At 45.0% G+C, this 23,173-nt stretch overlaps 1 protein-coding gene across 2 annotated transcripts in view; it reads left to right on the top strand.

Annotated features, from left to right (window-relative positions):
• Nucleotides 1-23,173, top strand: part of stox2a (storkhead box 2a) — a 72,494-nt gene that overhangs the window by 16,365 nt on the left and 32,956 nt on the right. The window contains exon 1 of one of the 2 annotated variants that reach the window (XM_076294030.1): nt 13,049-13,318. The exons of the other annotated variant lie outside the window; for it this stretch is intronic. Coding sequence (XP_076150145.1) covers nt 13,141-13,318 — 178 coding nt within the window. The 5' untranslated portion in view covers nt 13,049-13,140. Of the gene's footprint in view, nt 1-13,048; nt 13,319-23,173 lie in introns of those variants that run through there. 2 annotated transcript variants of the gene reach the window in all.

Here is a 23,173-nt window from a genome sequence, read left to right as displayed (position 1 = left end):
TCCTCACAACGGACATTCTTGGGATTTAGTGCCTTCAGGAGTTGGAAAGTTTAGCTACCAACCAGATTGCAGTAATGACTTTGAAATGGAGAGGAAGGCATCTTAATGACACACACACGCACGCACGCACACACACACACACACACACACACACACACACACACACACACACACACACACACACACACACACACACACACGAACAAAAACACACACGCACACACACACGCACAAAAACACACACACGCACACACACACACACACACACACACACACACATAATCTGTCGAGGTGAAGTACCATGTCTTCAGTAAGGGCCTTTGTATTCTAACTTAGACTTGACTGGGCCTGCACAAACTGTCAGCTCATGTGATTCACCTAAAAATCATCTTTGAAACAGCCCTCAATGGTTGAGAGACTCAAATTCAGCTTTAAAACAGCCCTCAATAGCACAGAGGCTCAAATTCAGCTTTACAACAGCCCTCAGTGGTAGAGAGGCTCAAATTCATTGTTTTATGACAGAGACTAATTTATGATGTGATGGCTCATCTTCAGAGGCTCATCTTCAGTTCAATGGTTCATAGTCACTTTACTTCACCTATGTTTCTCAAACTTCTTCAGACCAAGGACAAATAAAACCAATAAAAAAATCACCTATTGTTGCCTATTGTGTCAGAGGATTCATATGATGTAAACTGGCGTAGCTTACATAGGCAGTGTTGCAGAACTGTTTGGATTTACATACAAGTTGGTTCAATATTGTATTTTACAAGTCTGCTTGCGGACCACTTGGGATAGCTTGCGGACCACCAGTGATCCCTGGACCACACTTTGAGAAACACTGACCTAGACCTAGAGACCTTAGTGTATAGTTCACTGAAGTATGCATGTGAAAGGTCAGCATAAAGCGCATAACAAGTGCATCTGAAAGACAAAAGCATTTCTCTGGGATGAGGGATGCTCCTACAACCAACAGAACAGAACAAAGAAGTGGAAGAAGATCGGATAATATCTTAACAACCAGTGCAGTTACTGAAATGATGATGAAGAAGCAAGCACTGTGTGCCTATGCAACTGAGTGTGTGTGTGTGTGAGAGAGAGAGTTTGTGTCTGAGTGAGAGAGAGTTTGTGGGTGTCTTTGTTATGTGTGTGTGTGTGTGTGTGTGTGTGTGTTTCACAACATCTCTGTGTCACTCCTTAGACATGTCAGAGTTTTTCAGGTGTGACAGTAAATCCATCAGTTGAAAGACAACCTCTAATTTTGGCCAAAGCAAGAGGAATTAATCTCATCATTCATTCATTCAACACAGAATAACCATTTCTGAGACGTACTGTATATATGAACGTATATCTAAATATGCATGTATTCATGACCCGAGTGGCTTCACCTGGTTGAAACTAGGCTACAGGTGTGTCGGTGTCTTTGATAAGGGTCAGCCTTGCAGGGTGAGTTGAAGGTGAAGGGAGGTTTTGGAGGGATGACTCTATAAGAAAGTATGCCCCGCGGTCACCTTTTCTGTGATTGCTGTGATTTCCTCATGCCTCCGTTTTTTCAATTGACTTTTGCGTACATGTATACACATGTGCTCCATATATATCTCAGACTTCACATAGCTTTGAGCTGGCGTTCATTTCAAGGACGTGGCATTTATTTGTGAAAATTGAGTTAATTTGTCTGAATTGCGGTATAATTATGTCTTCGTATGCATTCTATATATAGAAACTCTTCTAAATAATCAAGGCACTTCCCTTCTACAAAGCAGCACAATATGTATAACCTGTCATAAAAGTGACATAATATATCATTAAAATCACACTAACTATCAGCCATATAACACCTACACACACACACACGCACGCACACACACACACACACACACACATACACACGCACACACAAACACTCACACACACAAACTCCCATTAATTGACCATTAATAAGCTTTGCTGTAATCCATCTGGTTCATGGCAGAGTCAGGCCCATAGGCCCAGAGAGATGAGAGGGAGATGGCCTCCTCCCTGTCGAGCTCTCTCAACCCTCTCAGCTCTCTGTCAGCTGCATACTTGGCTGGTGTCGTGTCCGGGCGGATGTTGCCTGTGCAGGTTGGAGAGATTCACTCTTTGTCAGGGCCAGCTCATAAATCTGTTGCTCCTGTCTGGGGGTCCTCATCCTTACCTTCACACACACACACATCATACACAACACTCACACACACACACACACACACACACATCATACACACAGACACACACACACACATACACACACACACACAATGAACTTATACTTTTTAACAGTTCATTAATAGAGCATCACAACTTCACCTCAGGCAAACATTCCTACAAATCTTTTAACATGAGTTATTTGGCTGAATCAGAATCACCCTCACAATGTTGTGGATCACTTAGTTAACCTGCTCTGTTTTCCTTTACTTTTTTCACCTGATCAAATGAATGTTCTTCTTGCCCTGCCCTGCCCCCCCCCCCCCCCCCCAAACAGATACCCATCTCTGAAGTTCTCTGTTGAGGTTGGGGTTTGGGGTTGCAGCGTTTGTGTTGTGCACGCTGGGGGATTCTGTTGACATGGTGATGTGAGTTTAGGTTACTGCCACAGCGTGCACCTTTGGTCCCAGTGGGAGGGGGCCGTGCGGAGCACAGGGTCCTTTAACTCATTTGGTCAGGCCCGCTGCACCAGAGGAATGTGGGCTGGCCGGCGGGATGTGCCCGTGCTACGGAGAGCCAGTCAGGGCTGCAGGGGCCCTCATGGACGGTGACACTCTCCCTGGAGCTTGGCTGCGCTCTCCATGACCCAGGGCACGGAGCTGTCCCACTGAATTCTTGTGGGCTCTCTTTTTGTCTCTCTCTTTTTCACTGACACGCACACACACACACACACGCACACGCACACACACACACACACACACACACACACACACACACACACACACACATACATTCTCTCTCTCTATTCCACACACCCACCCTTTCTTTGTTTTCTGTTCCTATTAAAAGTTGTCTGTTTTCTCAAAACAAAAGACAAAAGAATCTGCCTTTGAATAGACTGGTCAGTGAATCTGAGCCAGTTTTTTTCTCTGAAGTTTTGAATGAGTGTTTGCTGACATTTTTAGTTTTTACAGGGCCAATTTACTTCCCATTACTGTAATAAATTGAAACTCTTATGTGTGTACCATGACAAGAAATAAGACATTACACTTTTGGTAGTTTAATGAAAATACTCAGAGTATAATGTGTTCTTCCTATGCAAGACTGCCTATGCAAGGATTGATTCATAACCTCTGTGGAAATACCATCTCTGCTGTTTGATGTGTGGCTCATGTGAGGGGATGTGAAAGTGATCTCTGTGATCTGTTGAGGTGGGCTTCTCCTCTCCTGTGCCCGAGGAGTACACTGCACTCTTCACCTTTGGGTGTCCTTGTAGCCCCAAAACTAGGTATAAAACAGAGCATCTTTGTTTTAAAGTGTATGATCTGTGTATTCAATTGAAAGTAGCTCTGCTCCAAGACACAGCAGGGTATAAAGGCTTTTATAACATCCTTCATGTATCCGCAAGAAATTACAAGGTACTATTTTTTTTCTTGAAGCAAGTTCCCTCTTGAAAGGTTGATTCATACTCATAGAGGGTTTGGAAGAGGCTAAATTACTGGGGTTATGAAAGGCATACACTTTGGGTGTCTGATGTGTTTTTTTTTTTTTTTACTTTGCGCTGATAAAAAAAAGCGTACAAACAGAGTGGTTAGTGCTGACGCACATCCCACCTCAAATGCTTAGTGTTTTGCAGTCGAAACCATCATGTCTAGTAAGTCCCATACACTTGTAGTTACCATGGTAATAACCTTGATTGATAATAAACAGTCTCAGACCCCAAAAGGTATTCCTGTGCCCAGAAGCTACATTACTTGCTAACAAATGCATTGGCCTACCTGCCAGTCATACCTGTCTCTGTAAGACACGTTTGTATTTCGACACCACTTGCTAATGCTGTTCTTGGCAGTGCATGATTTACGAGGTGTTTGGTGATGTGCGTCCCTTTGGGAAGGCCTGCGCTTCACCCTGGCTCATGCAAGGGGCGGCTCTTCTGTGGAGGTGTCTGAAGGGGTACGAGTGACAGCTTCTTTAAACTGCATCTTTTTTGAAGAAGAAGAAGAAAAATTGAGCTTTTGCCCTTATTCAGATAGGAAAGTGTCAGATAGGAAAGTGTCAGATAGGAAAGTGTCAGATAGGAAAGTGAAGAGTAACAGGAAGCGAGGGGCATAGGGAAATAACTGCTGGTTGGATTTTAACCCAGGGCCCCATGGACACTGGAACCCGAATGGGTTACGGATGCTGCAGCCACTTGCGCCACAGCGACCCTGCAAACTGCATCTTCTGCACCGCCCTGGTGCTTTACCCTGGCTTCACCGTACTCTTATGTCCAGAGGAACTGACCCACTCTCAGATCCTCTGTTGGCGTGGTCTGAGATTATGGCAAAATGCAGTTGGTATTTGAGTTTGACAGCAAATCAGATAACAACTTACCACTCCATGCTTAAAAAAAACGGTTAAAATAACGCATGCGGCAGTCTGAGCCACTTCATTTGTTTCACGTTTAAAGATCCAGGACTGTATAGATAGAGTTTATTTGGAATGCAAATGGACAGATAGAAAAGCATCAGGAGCAATCTGACAAGTAGACAACAGTTGTCAAAAAAGTTCACTAGAATCACAATATGCACCAGAGAGCTTTCATCATGCCTTCCCACTTCATTTTGTACTGCTGATAAGCTGAGCAGAATTTTTAATATTGCCATCCATTTGGTTGTTCTTTACTTGAAATGACTCTCAATCAAACTGAGGCAATTTGCCTGTGCAAGTGCCCGGTCTTCCACGAACCATGAAGAAAAAGAAAACAAGACTAGACTTTGAGAGGGAGAGAGTTACAGAATGGGAAAGGGGGACGAGTTCAAGAGGGTCCATTGTGAGCAGGCTGCAAGATGAGTAGGAGCGTGGAGCAACTTGTTCATTCATTGTCTTGCAGGGTGCAGAGAAAAGGTGTGTGGGTTTGCATGTGTGTGTGTATGGTGTATGTGTGTGTTATAGACTGAGAGGGAATGCTGTGGCGCACAATGTTTCTTTTCAGGCTGTCTGTGAAGCAGCCCCCGTTGAATGAGGGCACTCCGAGCGAAGAGAATTCCAGCCTGGCTTAGGAGCTTTGTGCAGTGTGCAGGGCACTGGGCTGGACTCCTCTACCCACAACCGTGCTTTCTCCAGATGACCGCAGACCCGTGGAGTTGGACAATGATGCACCCAGGCCTTCTGCTCTCTTCATTGGCCTCCTGCTCCATATGCCCGGGCTTAATTGTCCCACGTTCAACCTCATGAAAGAACAGTGGAAACTGGTTTGGGCACTTTGTTGCCCAACTCTGATGCGTTTGTGAAAGATTTGCCCAATCTCTACACAAAGCATAAAATGCCACTTTGGAAAATTTGAACTTCAGAGAAAATGACATCACGGAAAAGAATACTGGAAAGTGTTTTATCACTTCAGGCAGGCTGCCTCTCCCTTGCTCTTGTGACTCCATCTCAGATTGAAAGTAAAATTATTGGACTTTGCACTTGATGTACAGTAGCACTTAAACTCTTGGTGGTTCACCAATGCAGATTTTTGTTCAGATGGGGAACATATCACAGGAACAGGTCCTAAAAGACTGAACCATGTGAACTCAAAACTAAAATAGTACAGTGCTGCCATCTAGAGGTGTGGCATGAGAACTCATCACAACCCTCTAGTTTGTACTGACACTGTGAGGTTCAGGTTACTGTAGATATGTGCATTGTGCATTGATGATGTTACACTGTGAGGTAGGGTGTTGAGTGGCAGAGGTAGTCACCAGGACAAGATGGTTCTAGTACGAAGAAGAAATATATATTTTAAGCTGCCAGCAAATATTTTTTCTTCGTACTGGAACCTTCTTGTCCTGGTGACTACCTCTGCTGTTCAAGACCCTACCTCACATACACACTGGGAACTTTGTTTTTCAATTTTAGTTGGTTTTGCCTGTCTAGACAACTATAAAATGGACAGGACTCTGTGGTGTCGACTGTAACATTGCAGTCTGTTTAGTCATCAAAATAGTATTTGTAGATTGTGTATGGGAACATTAAACACTCTGTCAATTGATTACTGTCCTGTGAAACTGATGGTTTTGGTTGTTCGGGTGACTCGATCTCTGATCACAGCAGATGTTTGTGTCTCTGCATTTTGTTTCTGTAGTGAAATTGGATAGAGGATGGCCCCATACGTGGTCTAGCATGCTATGTTGCTTGGACGTAGGATGCTGACTGTACTGGGAATGGAGAGAGGAATCCAGGCACATACTAGAGTAACCATCTCCTTGCCGGTGACACACGCCATCTCCGTCTCCCCCCTTCTCCTGCGTTGGTTCCGTCTCCTCTTCCTGTGTTCTTCTCCTGCGTTGGTTCCGTCTCCTCTTCCTGTGTTCTTCTCCTGCGCTGGTTCCGTCTCCTCTTCCTGTGTTCTTCTCCTGCGTTGGTTCCGTCTCCTCTTCCTGTGTTCTTCTCCTGCGTTGGTTCCGTCTCCTCTTCCTGTGTTCTTCTCCTGCGCTGGTTCCGTCTCCTCTTCCTGTGTTCTTCTCCTGCGTTGGTTCCGTCTCCTCTTCCTGTGTTCTTCTCCTGCGTTGGTTCCGTCTCCTCTTCCTGTGTTCTTCTCCTGCGTTGGTTCCGTCTCCTCTTCCTGTGTTCTTCTCCTGCGTTGGTTCCGTCTCCTCTTCCTGTGTTCTTCTCCTGCGTTGGTTCCGTCTCCTCTTCCTGTGTTCTTCTCCTGCGTTGGTTCCGTCTCCTCTTCCTGTGTTCTTCTCCTGCGCTGGTTCCGTCTCCTCTTCCTGTGTTCTTCTCCTGCGTTGGTTCCGTCTCCTCTTCCTGTGTTCTTCTCCTGCGTTGGTTCCGTCTCCTCTTCCTGTGTTCTTCTCCTGCGTTGGTTCCGTCTCCTCTTCCTGTGTTCTTCTCCTGCGTTGGTTCCGTCTCCTCTTCCTGTGTTCTTCTCCTGCGTTGGTTCCGTCTCCTCTTCCTGTGTTCTTCTCCTGCGTTGGTTCCGTCTCCTCTTCCTGTGTTCTTCTCCTGCGCTGGTTCCGTCTTCTCTTCCTGTGTTCTTCTCCTGCACTGGTTCCGTCTTCTCTTCCTGAGTTCTTTTCTCCTTTAAGAGATGCCACACTGCAGCGTCTGTGAGCTCATCACATGCCGTTTCCATGACTACGAGCACTGTGGCGGCTCGGCAGAGAAATAAAAGGGCTGGTGTAAAGCACCCACCCCGCCTCCACACACACACACACAAACACACAAACACACACACAACTACACACACACACACACACAAACACACAAACACACACACAACTACACACACACACACACACACACACACACACACACACACACACCCTCACTCACACACACCCTCACTCACACACACCCTCACAAACACACCTCACCGCTCACCCTTTTTTTCTTCTTTTTGGGTATGAATGAAGTAGAGCAGCTTTGACACAGCCAAGCCCCTCCTCTTTACTGCCCCAACCAATCCAGGCGCCCCCGCCCCCGCCCCCCACCCCCTCCACTCACACCTCCCCAGCTCGCGCTAGCGAGCATCACGGGCCGCACTAGGAGACAATGCGGGTGAGCACATTAGTAGGGATCCCCGCAGCTCCATTGTGAGCTGGCTCACTCTCCCACTGCAAATCCACTTATGGGGGATCATCCCAAATAAACGGCACTCTTTTGGAAGGCCCCTCACTCACGAGGGTGAAACCCATGTTGGGGGTGCTGTCGGAAAGAAGAAGAAAAAAAACAGGATTGTGTACAGTGCCTCTGTGCTTGAGTTGGACTTTTGTGGGATTTTGTGGGATACAGGTGACACCAGTGATTTCTTTTCGCCATATTTTTTTTTCTATCCATCATCTGTTTTTGAAGCAGTCTTCCAAATGTTACTGTGATGACTTCATTGTATGGCAGCTTGGCCATCTCAGGCAATCTTCCAATAAATGATTAGTGTATGATCTCCCATAGGGCGGCTGGAACAGTCTAAATGTTGAACTGCATGCATGCAGTCATCCTTCTCGTCTAAACCAACATGTGAGCAGGAGTCACGTGTGCACTGTTTCAATTACAGCAGCAGGAGTGGGTGCACTTCCATTTTCACCCACAAGGCGGCATACCGTGGCCACTTACAGCATGTGCCTATGCAGCCCCAGTGGGCTTTGCACCTCAACACACATCTGCATTTGGAATTAGCAGTGCCGGTTGTGCACTGTTATGTTGCAAGTGCACATCGTTCTCATGTAAAAATGTGGCGTCGACGTCAGGTACAGCTCATCCACACTGTCAAGTACACTATTGGCCCTTCTGTGCCATATGACAGTAGTTTTATTATTATTTTTGGTGTAGCTCAAACCGCCTGTCCGAAGGCTTCCAGGAACACATTTGCTGGCTTCTTTTAGCATCAATCATCAGAGGTAGCATGGATACCCCGGCAATATGTGTCAAAGCAGGCACCACTTCATTTCTAGAAGGCTCTTCTGTGGGTGTAGCGTGCTCCCACTCTGATCTAAAGGCATGCTGTGTGTAGATATAGAAAGGTGCTTCTCGCTTTGAATTGTGCCAATATGCTTCACACTCTCACTACCTTGTTCTGAAAGATTTGTGGCACATGGGCAACCTGCTTCTCAGCCCTCTGCATATTCTGCTCATGTTGTTATATATTTTCTTTTTGTCTCGATGTTTATGTTTTGTTCTAGTTTTATCATTGAAGTAATAGTCATCGTGTCCCCCTCATACACAGGTTTTGGATTTTCTTCTCATTGTCATCATTATGATATCTAGATTAAAGTAAGCTGACACATTTTCAAGGTATTTGGTATAGGGGCCCAGTGAGAGTGTGTCAGAGAGAAGGAGGAAATAGCAGAGATGGTAACTGCTTGTGAATATTGTGTGTGTATGTATGGGTGTGTGTGTGTGTGTGTGTGTGTGTGTGTGTGTGTCCAGTGGAAAGGTATAGCATAGCCTAAGGATGAAACATTTACATTTTATATTGTTACATTTTGGAGCAGTTCAAATTAAGAGTTTAACTTTAGCTAAAATTGCAAGATACGGCTTTCGACCAATGCTCTGACCATTGGTCTAGTTCTATGGCCTTGTTTTACTAATGGAGCAAAACTATTTATTTAGTGCCCGTCAACATAAATGTTTCGATTTACCTCACATATCAGGTCACTCTTTAAATATTTGAAGACTATTTTCAATATTATAAAAGTGATTCAAATGGAAATGTTTAACCATGTAATTTCTGCACAGGATGGATTTCTGAGATTGCTGTTGTCTCCCCTGAGGGACAAACAAAATGTATATGACGCCATTGATGTATATGACGGCATTGATAATGATACCCGGCACACCGTCGGGCTAGGGTCCGTATTATAAACTACTGACTCTCCTCAGTTGTCCTCTGCGGTGTACAGAGATTGCAGGCCAGATTCACAAGGCTTGTGATTGTAGTAGATGCCCTATGGGGAACTTGTGGGATACTTTTTTATTTGTAAAATAGTCGATTGTTGTTCCACTCTGCTTTTTGCAATCTTAAGTTACCTTTTGCTCTTTATGTAAACTGACATTGACCATTGCAGAGGATAATTTGACTGCATCTATAGCTATGAACTCCCGTAGTCATCAGATTGAGGCTTACTGGGCTTAATCGTTAAAGCTAAAACACTCAGAAGGTGTATGTGTGGACTCCACCACAGACACTGAGCCGTTTGGCCATGGCTTCTCCTAGCAGAATGCAAAATTGGTGTCCTTTTTTTTTCGTCTGATGGAGTGTGGTGACATCAAAAGAAGCCATGTTAATTCACTCTTGGCAATGGGTTCAGGGGTCCCTGTACCGTAACACCCTTATTGTTATGTCCCTTGTTGTGCCTCTCTGAAATCAAAGTCACATTCTTGTCAGAAAAGCTGGTCTTGTACAAATTGAAGGGGTTGTGGGAGGGATTGAGTGAGAAAGCTTTGTCGCTGCCACACGCCCCCCTTCTGTGACCTCTGACTCTATAAGCCTTTACCCCCACTTAACCCTTTAAGAGTTAACTGACCCAGGAGGAGCTCTCCAGCAGAAGCACAGGCAGCACTGAGTTGACCTGGATCAGTTCTGCTTATGAGTTCTGCTTTTGACTTCCTGGAGACAAACCTTACATGCAGATGTCCAAGTAATCATTGGATTTGGGTTCACAGTATCAGAGGTTGAAGGACACCGTGAGTGATTTTCTCTCAACTGTGTCATGTTACGGAGCTACGGATTTATGGAGTTACGAAGTTATGGAGTTATGGAGCTAAAATGTGTTCCTTAGTGTTTAAGTTTGTGTTCAATTTGGATTTTGGTGGTGAAAGAAAGAAAGGTTGATGTCATCATTTAAGAACAGAAGTAAATTTGAGTTACCATGGATGTGCCATTGCTATAAAGGATGAGCCTGGTGAGAGATAGGATAAGGGCAATGATCATAGTTGGTAACTTTTGTTTTCATTGATGCTTCACTGTTTCCCTGCCTCTCTGTCAGTGAGGGAGTGTGAGGCAGTGGCTAAAAATTGCTTGGCTTTGAGTGTTAATCTAGCAGCCACACTGTTATAGGATGGGCTAGTGGCCAGAGGGGAACTTGGGCAAGGGAAGTATGGTTTGTGTGTGTGTGTGTGTGTGTGTGCGTGTGTGCGTGTGTGTGTGTCTGCATGAATGTGTATCAGTGTGTGTGTGGGGGGTGTGTGCTTTACATTAGAATATGCTGCCCAACACGATCAGCCAACATTGCCTGATTTTGGAAGCTGGCTTTCTTTTAGAAGGAGAGAGAGAAGAGAGAGAGAGTTTGGACAGTTGAAAACATGAGAAATAAACTACTGGGACAAATCACAGGTACGTAGATGCAGCAGGCAGGGAAGAAGGGGTTAAAAGAAAACACTTAGCAGTCCCAGGTACAGCTCGTCAGTCCAACCCCTCCGAACCTCTATAGTAATTAGCTTTTTTATTTATGTTCTTGTCCTTTCCTCCTTTCTCTTTTGTTACTATTTCTTCTTCTACCCCCAGTTGTGAATTCTGCATATTCTCTCTTTCACTCAATTCTCCCTCTTTTGCTCTTTCTCTCTCTCTCTCTCTCACTCTCTCTTTCTCACTGTCTCTCATGGCTCTACCACGTAGAAACGGACACACGCACGCTCACGCAGAATCTTGCGCGGCAGGCAGACACGCGCACGCTCGCTCACACACGCTTTCTCTCACACACGCACTCACGCTCTCTCTCTCTTTTTCTCTGCCTCCCTCTCTCTCTCACTCTCTTTCTCACTCACACACATTCACACACACACACACACACACACACACACGCGCACACACACACCCTTTCTGAAGGTGCTGGTAGCAGCAGCAGCAGCGGCAGCAGCAGCAGCAGCACTGGCAAGCAATAGCAACGGCAGCTTAACGACCATCAGCACTAGCGGTAGCAGCGGTAGCCGTGGAGGAGAGGAGGAGAGACATTTCACTCGGGGGATGCTGTGCCGTCGATGAAAAGGAGGGGGAAAAAAGCAGCTGCCGTCCTTCCTGATTATTCCTCCCTCTTTGGATTTGCTCGAGACGAGAGACGGATCTGTAATCTTTCCACTTGCCGTGCATTAGATTTTTTTCTCCTTCTCCTCCGGCTGCTCTCTCTATCTCTCTCTTTTTTTCTCTCTCTTGCGCTCGGTGGGCTCTCTTTCTGCTGCCATCCCCCGGCTTGCGTGTCGTCGTTTGTCTAGAACGGAGGTTGCCTGGCGATCGGAGGAGGAGGAGGAGGAGGTGGGGGGAGAAATCGACACACAGGCTTCTCTGTCGACAGCGGTGTGTGCCGGAGTGCCTGCTTGGAGGTCACAGGAGAGACCGCCGCCTCCTTTTCTCTTTTATACCCTCTTGATATATTTTTTTGTATTTTTGGCTGGAGGGGGGTGCTTTTGTCTCCCCGTGCACCCGTAGCTGAATTGAGCCATTGTTGGAAGTGCAGGCCTCGCTGTCTTTCTCCTCTCTCTCCCTCTCCCTCTCTCCCTTTCTCTCTCTCTCTCTCTCTCCCTCCTCACTCTAACCTCTCCCTCATTCTCCAATTCGCATCCAACCTCCCTCTCTCCTCATCACCAGGTTTTCCATTTCCCTCTCCCATCCCTCCCCCTGTATATCCATCCTTTCGTTGAAAGGAGAGGGGGGAAAAAAACCTTTTTCTCCGTAACTGGAAAGCCGCTCGCGGAAGCTTTTTCCTGGATCATCTTTAACCTTCCCTCCCAGCTCTCTCCCAGCCCCTTCCCTCTCTCCCTCTCTCTACCTCCATCCGTCCTTCCTCCCCACCCCCTGTAACGCTGTAGTGGAGCGTTATGAGCGCACGGTGGCGTATGAATGGGGCACCTGGCTGCGGTCGCGCAGGGCTGAGCTCCAGTGAAGGGTGATGCCTGCGGGGAGTGCCGGCTTCTCTCCCCCGAGCACACAGCAGCAGCAGCGGCGCCGGTGCAGGAGACCCCCACCCCGGCCAGCGCCTCCCCCATCCGATCCCGGTCCTGCCTCCAGCGCCGTCACCACTGCCCCCTGAGCCCAGGCTCTGAGGCGGCAGCCAGGCGGGCAGGCGGGCATTTGCTTGTTCTGTTTGTGTGTCTGAGTGTGTCTGTGTGTGTCTGTGTTTGTGTCCGCAGACGTGTGTGTGAGTGTGTGTGTGTGTGTGTGTGTGTGTGTGAGCGTGTGTGTGTGTGTGTGTGTGTGTGTGTGTGTGTGTGTGTGTTTGTGTGTAAGTGTGTGTGTGTGTGTGTGAGCGTGTGTGTGTGTGTGTGTGTGTGTGTGTGTGTGTATGTGTGCGTGCGTCGCGCTGGCTCACGCCATGTCTTTGGCCTGCTGATCCCTCACCCGGGGCACCCCCTGCCAATGTGCGGGAGGGACTGAGCCTGAGGTAGCCCCCCCTCCCCCCTCCTTCTCCTCTCCTCCCTTTACCTTTCCTTCCCTCCTCCCTCCTCCTCCCCTCTCCCACCTCTAACTGCCCCGCGCTTGGCACCCTCCTGCCCCCACCTACCAACCCCTCTGGCCTCGCCATGAAGAAGACCCGAAGCACCAACCTGCGCCGGGCCTGGCCTAGCGCCGAGTTCGCTGAGCGGCCCCCCGAGAGGACGCGCTCTCGCAGTGAGAAGGACTACCGCCACCACAAGCACTTCCCCCCACCGCCTCCCCCCCCTCACATATCCCCCTCGCCACGGGGCTACATGACACCAGGTGGGTCTCCTCCTCCCCATGCGCACCACGAACAGGACAGACAAGACAAGCCTAACGAGTAGTGTGCTGTCATATGCTAGTTTAGGATTCTTGTCTGTTTGTCATTGCTTTTAAGTCCTTTCTGCTTGTTTGGTGATGGCAGATTATGAGGTGAGAGGTGACGTAAGGTAGACTACTCATCTGTCTTTGGGTGTTTGATGAATGTGTGATGTATGCGACCACTTTCAGAGCATAGCAAAGTACAATGAGATACGAGGAAAAAACACGAGGGAAGAAGCAGGCAGGCATCCTCCATTTTGGTCCCCAGCAAGGGTAGCACAGCAGAGCAGTTGCAACGTTTCAAATGCGAATGTAAGCAGCTCGACTCCTCTGAGGCTTGCACATGCAAGAAACTGTGAGCAAGCGGAAAGTGCTAGAGAATTGCGAATTAGTTTGAAACAGCGTGTTTCTCTGGTCTTGCTTTTCTGTGAGAATGGTCAGTTATGACAGAGATGGAGGCCAAGGCTGGCACGGATGATAAGGATCTGCGAATGTTTAAATGGCGAGGTGTGGAGCCGTGATGATGAACATCTCTCTCTCTGTCTGTCTCTCTCTCACACTCACACACACATGCGCACACACAAGTAAACTCACATAGCCAGTGATAGAACACAATGAAAGAGAGTCATGGACGGACTGGGGAAGTAGGCTAGCAGGTGTCATGAGGGTTCTCATAGGAAAGCAACATTTGAAATCAGATTTGACCTGTTTCTCCTAAAACCCCCTTAGATCACCTGTGTGTCGATTTCTCCCCCCACCTCTTCCTCCTCCTCCTCCGATCGCCAGGCAACCTCCGTTCTAGACAAACGACGACACGCAACCCGGGGGATGACATAAAGAGTAATAAGAATAGATTGAGTAAGAAAAAGGGTATTTTGAGTTGAACTTAAATTTGACTTTCCCCTACAAGGGGGAAAGCAATAGCTTCGATTGAATGTACAGTAATTAGATGGAAATGCACCTGCGTAAGTAAAGACCTTAATAAAATTAAATCTTCAAGGAAACATGAATAAAAGCCATAACAAAGGTTTGGACTGAGAGTTATTATCTGTATCAGCAGGGTCGGTCGGGAAACCAAAAATTCCCATGTTTTGGTAATTCCAGTACTGACAGAACTATCTTGAGTAGATTCATTAGAACTGTTTTCAATGGCCAGACTGAGCTTGGGTTAGCAAGCCAGGACATATGCTGTGTAACACCGCATTTTCTTAAATTGCACCTTAATTCATTCTGACATGAATATTTCCAACAAGTAATGTAAACTAGTTAGCTCTCTGCTGAAAATAAAACAGCTTGACCAGGTTAAGTTGGTTTGCTGGTTGACCAGCTTGTTTGACCACCCTATGATGATTGACCACCTAGACCAGCAAAACTCTTGCGAAAGCATACCTTCAGCTGGCTTACCCAGTTTACAATGGTCATTTTAGCTGGTTTTGCTGGTCTTACATTGCTGGTTTAACTGGCCATGCCAGCTTATGTTGGTCATTCTAGCTAACCAGTATGACCATCTTACACCAACAATGTCAATGCCCAACCAGCTACACCAGCAAAATCAGCAATATCTGGTTTATAACACACAGTTAAATAAACATAATCCTTCGAAACCATTGTGTTCAGAAACAAGATAAATCTCATCTGAATTTAAAACAAATGTGTAAAATGTAACTTTCCCCCAATGGTACGCTGCTAGCATGATTCCCTCCCCTCATGACAACGGCATAGGGACGGTAACCTACATGTCAAATGAATCTATATTTGTGTCTATACAGTGATGTGGGACTTTTTCGAATAGTCAATCATGTATAGATTAATAACCAATCAGATTGTCTAATTTTCTCACCTGACGCAACACGGCTCCCACGTTTGTCCCACAAACAAATCAAGTTGCTATGCTATTAGCAGTGGCTCTGATGGTGTGTGTTCACTGTTGGACTTACTCATTGGCACCATCACTCACTCTCACAGAGCACCTTACCTTATGCACAGAGAATCACAGGCTCAGTCCCTGCCGCAGTCATTGCAAGCGTCTCATGCTAAATCACCCACTATGTGGTACTGTTTTAGACTTGATTTATATTTAGTGTCATTTAGTATAATTTGTATTTTAGTATATTCTTTATCTTCTACTGTCCTTATTGCTTGTTGTGTTTTTTATATTATATACTTTTAATTACTTTTTCTGCTGTTAGTGAATGTTGTGTGTGATGTCTGTATGCTACTGAGACCTTGGATTTCCCCTTGGGGATCAATAAAGTATTTAACTAGCTATCTAACAAACTGCAGCAGATCAAGTTAAAAGGAAATACTGAAACAGAAGTTGTATTTTCTTGCTGTTGCTGATCTGTGTAAGAATATCAACTGTTAACATTGAAATAATCTTAATGTAAAAACATTTGGAGCACTTTGGCATTAACTTATTCCTTTAAACTCTCATGTTACGTTAGCACTACTGGAATAACAATACATTTCTCAGGAAGCTTGAAGACATGGCCAATATAAACAGTTATGTTAGGCAGTTCACCTGTTAAATTCGTCAGTAGTTATAAACTTGCAGTGAAGTAAACCTTGTGTTAGTGTGTGAAATATCATAGCTAGCATGCTAATCATTCCTTGAAATAAACTGCTTCACTTCAACAATCATGTAACATCATTAACTTTACATTGATGACGTTTAGACAAGGACAGATAAAGAGACAGTAGAAATGTTAACATGATGCAATGCAATTAATATTTAGGAAGACAGCAGCATGTCATCTGTGTGGGAGAAACTATTTTGATTGTAAGCCTAAAGTAAATGCTCTGTTAGTGGTACACCTTCACATTTTGTATGTTTTCACTTGAGTAGTCTAATGTCAAAACAAGTCAGTAACCATAAATAATCACTAAACATTGGTTCTCTGGTATGGTATGTTAGGTTTAACCTTACCACTGCAAAACCTGTAGGACATTAGCCAACAGTAGGCTAATACTCAGTGGCGTAACAAACCAATGGTGGGCCCCGGTGCGAGAGCTCTACGCGGGCCTCATACCGACGAACTTTGGCCCACGATGCATTAGCTCTGATACATGCAATACACATTAAGGGTGACTTCAATTGTTTATGCAAGGGGCCTGAGGCACCAAAGTAGTTTAGTAGTTACAGATTACAATTTCAAATAAAAAACACACGACTACATATCCATTACATGTGAAAACATTAAAAAATAATTTTATTAACAGCCTGCAGGCCAGGGTAATCTAATATTACTGCATGAACATCAACTCGCATGGAATTATGGGAACACTCAATGCGCCTCTTCAACCCTCTGCTGAAATTGCAAGCGTAGATTGCTTGCTTATAAACTCGTACTGCGCAGAAACAAAACTTAATGTAGCCTAACTTATTTAACCGCCCAGAAGCCAAATAAAATCATTCATATGCATACAATCCCCAATATGCGTGAATTAGGCCATTAGAAGAAGGCCATCTTACGAGCCTTTCGTTGTGCAAAATCGTCAACGATGTTCCCAATATTTAATGCTCTGGCTCTCGTATTTTCAATGGACAGGATAGCTAACCCACGGAGCCTCTCCTGCCCCATGCTGCTCCTTAGGTATAGGTCTTAATAAGTTTAAGTTTGGAAAAAGATCGCTTAGCTGTTGCCACAGTCACAGGCAATGTCAGAAACAACATGAGTACACACTTCCCTGAATGTGGATGTTACACTGTCATAATCTACCACCAGCATTTTGGCAAGTTGAAAAATAGATGACTTCTGTGAAATCTCTGCTTTAAAGCAAGACCTGAATGAGAGGAGTTGTGTTGGGAATGTCGGTGCAATGTCCCTGCTATAATGGTCTGACAAACGTCTTGCCTTTTCAAGCAGTTCATCATCACCTGCGAGTTGAAGGGTCATAGGACGTAAAGACTCAAACACATGACAATTTTCCCGCATACTTGCAAATCTTTGGGAGAGCTGACTGATTATGATGTCCAGAGTTGCATTAAATACCTGCACTCTGAAGTATCTCTCTGCATCGGTTAAGCGCTCATCTTCCGATAGATCGTCAAAGTGACGCTTCACTCTCCGTGCTCTAACATTCTAAAGTTCTAAAAAAAAAAAAAAAAAGGAGGCAGGGCGGGGGTAGCGACGGGCCCCGGGAGGTCACGGGCCCTGGTGTGACTGCACTTGCTGCACCTACTATAGTTACGCCACTGCTAATACAGTGGGTTTGATATTGGCATATTTTTATAAAACATTGTGCTGGTAAGGGTGTTTTTTCTGCTCTTAAAGTGAAATCATGGGGTTCCGTATTTTTCGCAAAATGCGCCATGTAATTAGCCTGCTGGGAGAGTAGTAGGCCAGTTTTTGGTCATTTCACTACCCAAGCATGTTGCATAAAACCTCTAACTGGTGTACAGAGGCAGACACATGCACTCTCACACACACACACACACACACACACACACACACACACACACACACACACACACACACACACACAACCGCATGCAATCATGCAAACCGAGTCTCATTGTCCACCCTCAATAGGCCCAAATGAGGCAGGTGATCTGGCTTTCAGCAACTTTCCAGTGCCCTGTGCAAGGCACATCGATGGGAGACACTGGCCTCTTCTGTTTGCCTGTGTGAACAAGAAATTTAAACTTGTCACTGAATGGAACCCGCTCTATCTTTAGTTAACTTGTGTTGAGTGGGGACTGGCAAGTATGCTAACTGGAAAAAGTTACTGTAAGTAACACCGGGCTCAAGAATTTGAGCTCTGCTTTTAAAGAGGTCCAAAAGATAAACAATGGTGTATCAGGTTTTTCCACTCATATTAACTAAGGTAGTTTAAAGCGATCCAATGATGGCCGTCCGACTAATAAGGCACTCACAGACGCAAGGTTCAACAGAATGCAGTTGAGTTTGTTTACTCATGAACGACAGGAATGGAGGGAGAATAGCGAGGGCTGATCATTGATCTCAAGCTTTGATTTCTCTTTGGGCAGTGAAAACATTCTGAGAGGTGGGAGGACTGTGGGAGAAATGGGTCAGACGTGGCCGATGCAGATGGATGCCAACTGAATGGATCGTGTTGGACCGCTGTGAATGTGGTGCTGTTTGGTTTAGCACACTGATCTGCTCACCGGATTTGTTATTTTTTAAAAGAATTGCAAATAACATTGTAGCTTAAGCATGTTTTACTATTTTGTTGAAAACTTTTTTTCCCAGCATCAAATTCAGTTTGATGGTATCATGTGACAAAGCTGCCCTTTCCACTTGTCATCCAGGTTCACTACATAGTTTTGTGCAAACAGTACAACCAGTGTGATATTGTTAAATATATGTGATATTGTCAATTATATATATATATATAATTTAGCGAGATAGTTACCTTTTCGTTTCAAAGTTGTTACCTCTACCTTTTTAACAGGATTTCACAAAAAAGACCAGCCTGATTTTTGTGAAATTTGCTGAAAATTGGCTGAGAAAAACACATTACATTTTGGAGCAGATCTGACTCGCAGGATGCCTAAATGTTTGTACTTTAACTTTCTATATAAAACCCTAAAACACTTTTGTTTAAAGAAACAACATATTGATTGAGCACATCTCGTCCATGCATGTACCATTACAATACCAGTTCTGAGAAGCAGACCAGTTACTGTAGTATGTCTTTACAATAATCATGAAAAATAATCAGAACATCTTAGTGTACTGATTACAGTGACTGGGTAATTGCTTTGTAATTCTGAAAAAAAATTCACAATGTACAACTTTGTGCAAACGAGGCTACTGTTTTTGTGAGTAACTAAAGTAAATACAGCCTCAAATATGGACTTTCATTTCATAATATATATGTATTTGTAAGGGTAAAGACCAGATGCGTATAGCTGTAACTGCAAATAGTAGCGAACTATGGACATAAGACGTAAGTAACAACAGCTAATGTATAAAAAATAATTAAATGTTATAGGCCGCTGTTACAGACTGATTAAAGATACATGAATGTAGGCACTCAATGACCAGGGGAAAATATAAATTATTTTTCAGTCCTCTATACATTCCTTCCTTCCTTCCTCCTTTGTAATGCTTCCTTCATGTGCTCCTTGAACGTCCAAATTTCCTAGTTGAGCATTTTTTCTAGCTATGTGTTGATGTGGTTTTAAGTTGGAATGAGGAAACAACATAAATGTCCCAAACAGTGTGTGTTGCTCAGAACATTTAAAGAACACTGCCGGTGCTGTTTCCCCTATGTGCGTGACAATGAAGCACAAATGAAATGTATCCAGTGAGCCATGACATGAATTATTTTAAACATTTAGATTTCCTCAAAAGAATGGTCTCTAGGCACTTACAATATGGGATATGGACAAGCAGGTTGTAGATACTGTAGTGATGACCCCAACTGAGGACAAAAATGTCCCCAACTCAGCAATTCAGGTATCATTGACAAAATCAAGTTTCCAACTGGTAATTAAAGAAGCACTATGCAACAATTTTTGCAAAAATTACCTTAATTATGCAGGTTGAGAGTCGTTCTGATGGTTCTACAACACTTTCTGGGTCGTTTGGTGGGTGCTTCGTTTGGTGGGTGCTTCGTTTGAGCCCTGTATGTGTTTAGCTTGGTTTCTTGATGGCTAGCTCGCTAGCTAGTGGGGGTTTAACGTAGCGTCACTTGCTACCGAAGCTGAAGGGGGAGCTGTGTAGTGAAAAATGCGAGCCCAAATCCAGTAAACACCCAAAAACAGCGAAGGAATAACTAGACCTGCATAGTCTTTCTTTAAGACTTTGAGCATTCTTGTGCTCAGAATTCGGAACTAAGTCCGATAGCACAGGCCGCATAAGTCTATGTCCTAGCCCCGCCGTTTGATGAGTCAATGACAGACTTACCCTACATGAGATATGAGTTGCACTAAAAACACACCACATATAAGTTAAGTGTGACAGTGCAGTGGCTACAAATTTAAAACAGTCTGTTTTCATAATTATCCACATAATATTTTCAGTCGAACTGCAGATAACTGACATGGGCTCCACTGTATTTCAATTTGCGATCATGCCATTTCCCAAGCAATGCTGATTGATTTAATACATTGAAGCATTTACGAAAATGGAGAGTGGTGTGGGTGGCAGTGGTGTGATGTGGTCCGATGTAGTCTACAGTCTCCTGGTTTCTACTCTGCGTCAGTCGGCCAGCGTTAGATATGATCTGAGACATCAGATATGGTCTGATGTAGTCTGATGTGGATCAGGCCTCTGGTGATGGCGAGGGAGCTCAGTGCTGTCCCAGCTGCAGCACAGTGCAGGCACAGCAGAGGCTTGGGATGGAGAAATGAGGCCATGGAGGAGTGGTGCAGTGATAGCCAAGGCCTCTGTAGTAACGTGCATAGAGAAGGGAGGGAGAGAGATGGAGGGAGAGAGTGAGGGAGGGAGGGAGGGAAAAAGGGAGAGAGAGTGTGAGGGAGGGAGGGAGGGAGGGAGGCTGTGCGTGAGTAAAACCACAGTCCCCGCCTCCAGTCAGCTGTTGGAGTTGTAGAAATCACCCAGCTGCTATGATGAAGCCTGTGGGAGTGGGATAGCTCTTTCTCTCTCTCTCTCTTTCAGTGCCTGTCCTGGCCCCCTACACACACACAAACACACACACACACAGTCCCTTTTGCACACACATGCAACTAACACACACTCTCATCCATGCGCACACAATCTCTCACACATGGTCCCTTTGTATCTTTCATCTGCTTACTCAACATACACACTCACTTTCTCTCCTTCTCTCCCAACCACACACACACACACACACACATACTCACACATACTCGCACAAGCACACACACTTACACACTCTACACACTGATGCTAAAAATATTCACCCACATTCTGGACATCCCAGATGCTGACATCACTAACCCCACTCACATCAGGATTTAAAACGGATGATTGAAAAAAGAGAGAGAGAGGAAGGAGAAGAGCCAGGGAAATGGGGCTGCACACAGCCTTGCTGTGCTGGCTATGGTAACAGAAAGACCTGATAGCCCATCCACTGAGACCACCCAGACGGCCATATTTGAACGCTGCACACAATCTGTCTCTGCAGTGAGATGTTTGGCTCTGAGTTGTTGCTATTTTGGAGTGTTCATTGACAGCAGTCACTACTGTATCATGGCATGGCCTTTTTCCAAACTGACGTCAGGTAGCACTATTTAATGCATGCATATGCTTGAGTTTTTTTTTTTTTTTTTCAGCAGCCTCATCACAGTCTTTTAGATTGTGTTCAATCAGTCTATATCTCTTTCCCTCTCTCTTTCTCCTTGTTATTTCCTCCCTCTCTCTCTCTCTCTCTCTCTCTGTCCCTGCTGCTGTTACTGCTGCTGCTGTATTGAGGTCAGCCTGTGTGCTGCCGAGTGAGTCCACCTTCCCTCTGATGGGGGAACCCAGATTCGTCTCTGTGTCGCACTTGCAGCCAAACTTATCAGCAGTCAGCATCCCTGGCCACTCATATCTATAACTCACACCTACTACATGCCCACGGTGCCCTCTGGCCTACTGGCATTGAATAATTACTGCATTTTTCAGTGCTTTTTTCTGGTCTGTACTAGCTGGTAGCTGTGCGTTTGCTGTGTGTTTTTAAGTTTTAATTACACTAAATATTTCAGTTGTCGTATCAAAGTAAAAAGAATATACAAGAACATGCTTGGTCGTCTGTATTTTCTCCTCCTATAGGAAAAGATTAGAACAGGAATGGAGGTGTTACTGTACCATCAATCATCAAGCCAAATGTTGAGATACAAACTGTTTACATTGTAGTGGTTTTCAGTGAATGAATAAAGTAATTTTGCTTCAGAAAGTAACGGTTATGTGGATATGCAGTTAATTCTGTGGTTAAGTGCTTTTGTTGTTCACTGTTGGAGATGTATCGAAACAGGACTTGATGGTCATGTGCCTTCTGCTGTCTTGAGCGCTAGTCAGGTTTTAGCATCTTGTCTCACATTCATTTAAACCTTTCACTATGATACTCAAGCTTCATTCCAGCTAAAGATGAAAAAAGGAACTTTGATGGCTTCTGAGGCTCTTTGGCAGGCACTGAGGGTGCAGTAGCCTTACTATTCCCACTAATTTGCACCCATTCTTCACTGCTCTTTCCTTTAGAGTCCTGTGAAGCATGACATTATGTGTTAAGCATTCAGCGTCTGTAGGATGTTTCATTATTTTTCCCCCTAGTGTTGTATAGGGTTCGCTGAACAGAACTGGTTTATGAGGGGGAAAAAACTCACTTCCTCTCACTTTGTCCCCATGTGTTGCTGTTGGGCATGTCTTTTGTCATCTTCCTCATGTTCTCCCCCATCTGGAGTAAAAGAAAGATCCTGAATCTTATGACACGCCGATCCACAGCCTCGTCCCTGAAAGCTTGGTGAGCTGTCATAGGCTGCCTTTACTCTAGCACCCTTCTGTTTTAGATTTATTGTGTCTACTGAAAGCCTAAAACCTGCTCTGAGGCTGGAGAACTTCATTTGGCACTATCCACTCCACTTGAGGAATACAGTGCACCACTCATAAGGGATCCCAGCATCAGTATGTGTTCTGATTTTATACTACAGTTTTGTAAGCCACGATGCTCATTATGTTGTTTGTACACTGTAACCTGTAATTTTGGAATGCACCAATGCTGATACTGATCAGGGATATCAGGAACTCATTCAACACCTTCTGTGGGAGTGTACATAGGCAAACCAGTGCTCTTATCTCTCCTATACTCTCTCCTCTCTTCTCATCTCCTCTTCTTCTGTCCCTCTTCTCCTTTCTCCTCTCACCTCCTCTCCTCTCTCCTTCTCTC

Source organism: Alosa pseudoharengus, unplaced genomic scaffold (genome assembly GCF_046254945.1).
Source record: "Alosa pseudoharengus isolate Yale_2024_CS ecotype anadromous, Long Island Sound unplaced genomic scaffold, YU_APseudo_1.1 YU_APseudo_1.1_scf_2, whole genome shotgun sequence".
NCBI classification, from domain to species: domain Eukaryota; kingdom Metazoa; phylum Chordata; class Actinopteri; order Clupeiformes; family Clupeidae; genus Alosa; species Alosa pseudoharengus.
This window is presented reverse-complemented; position numbering and strand designations above follow the sequence as displayed.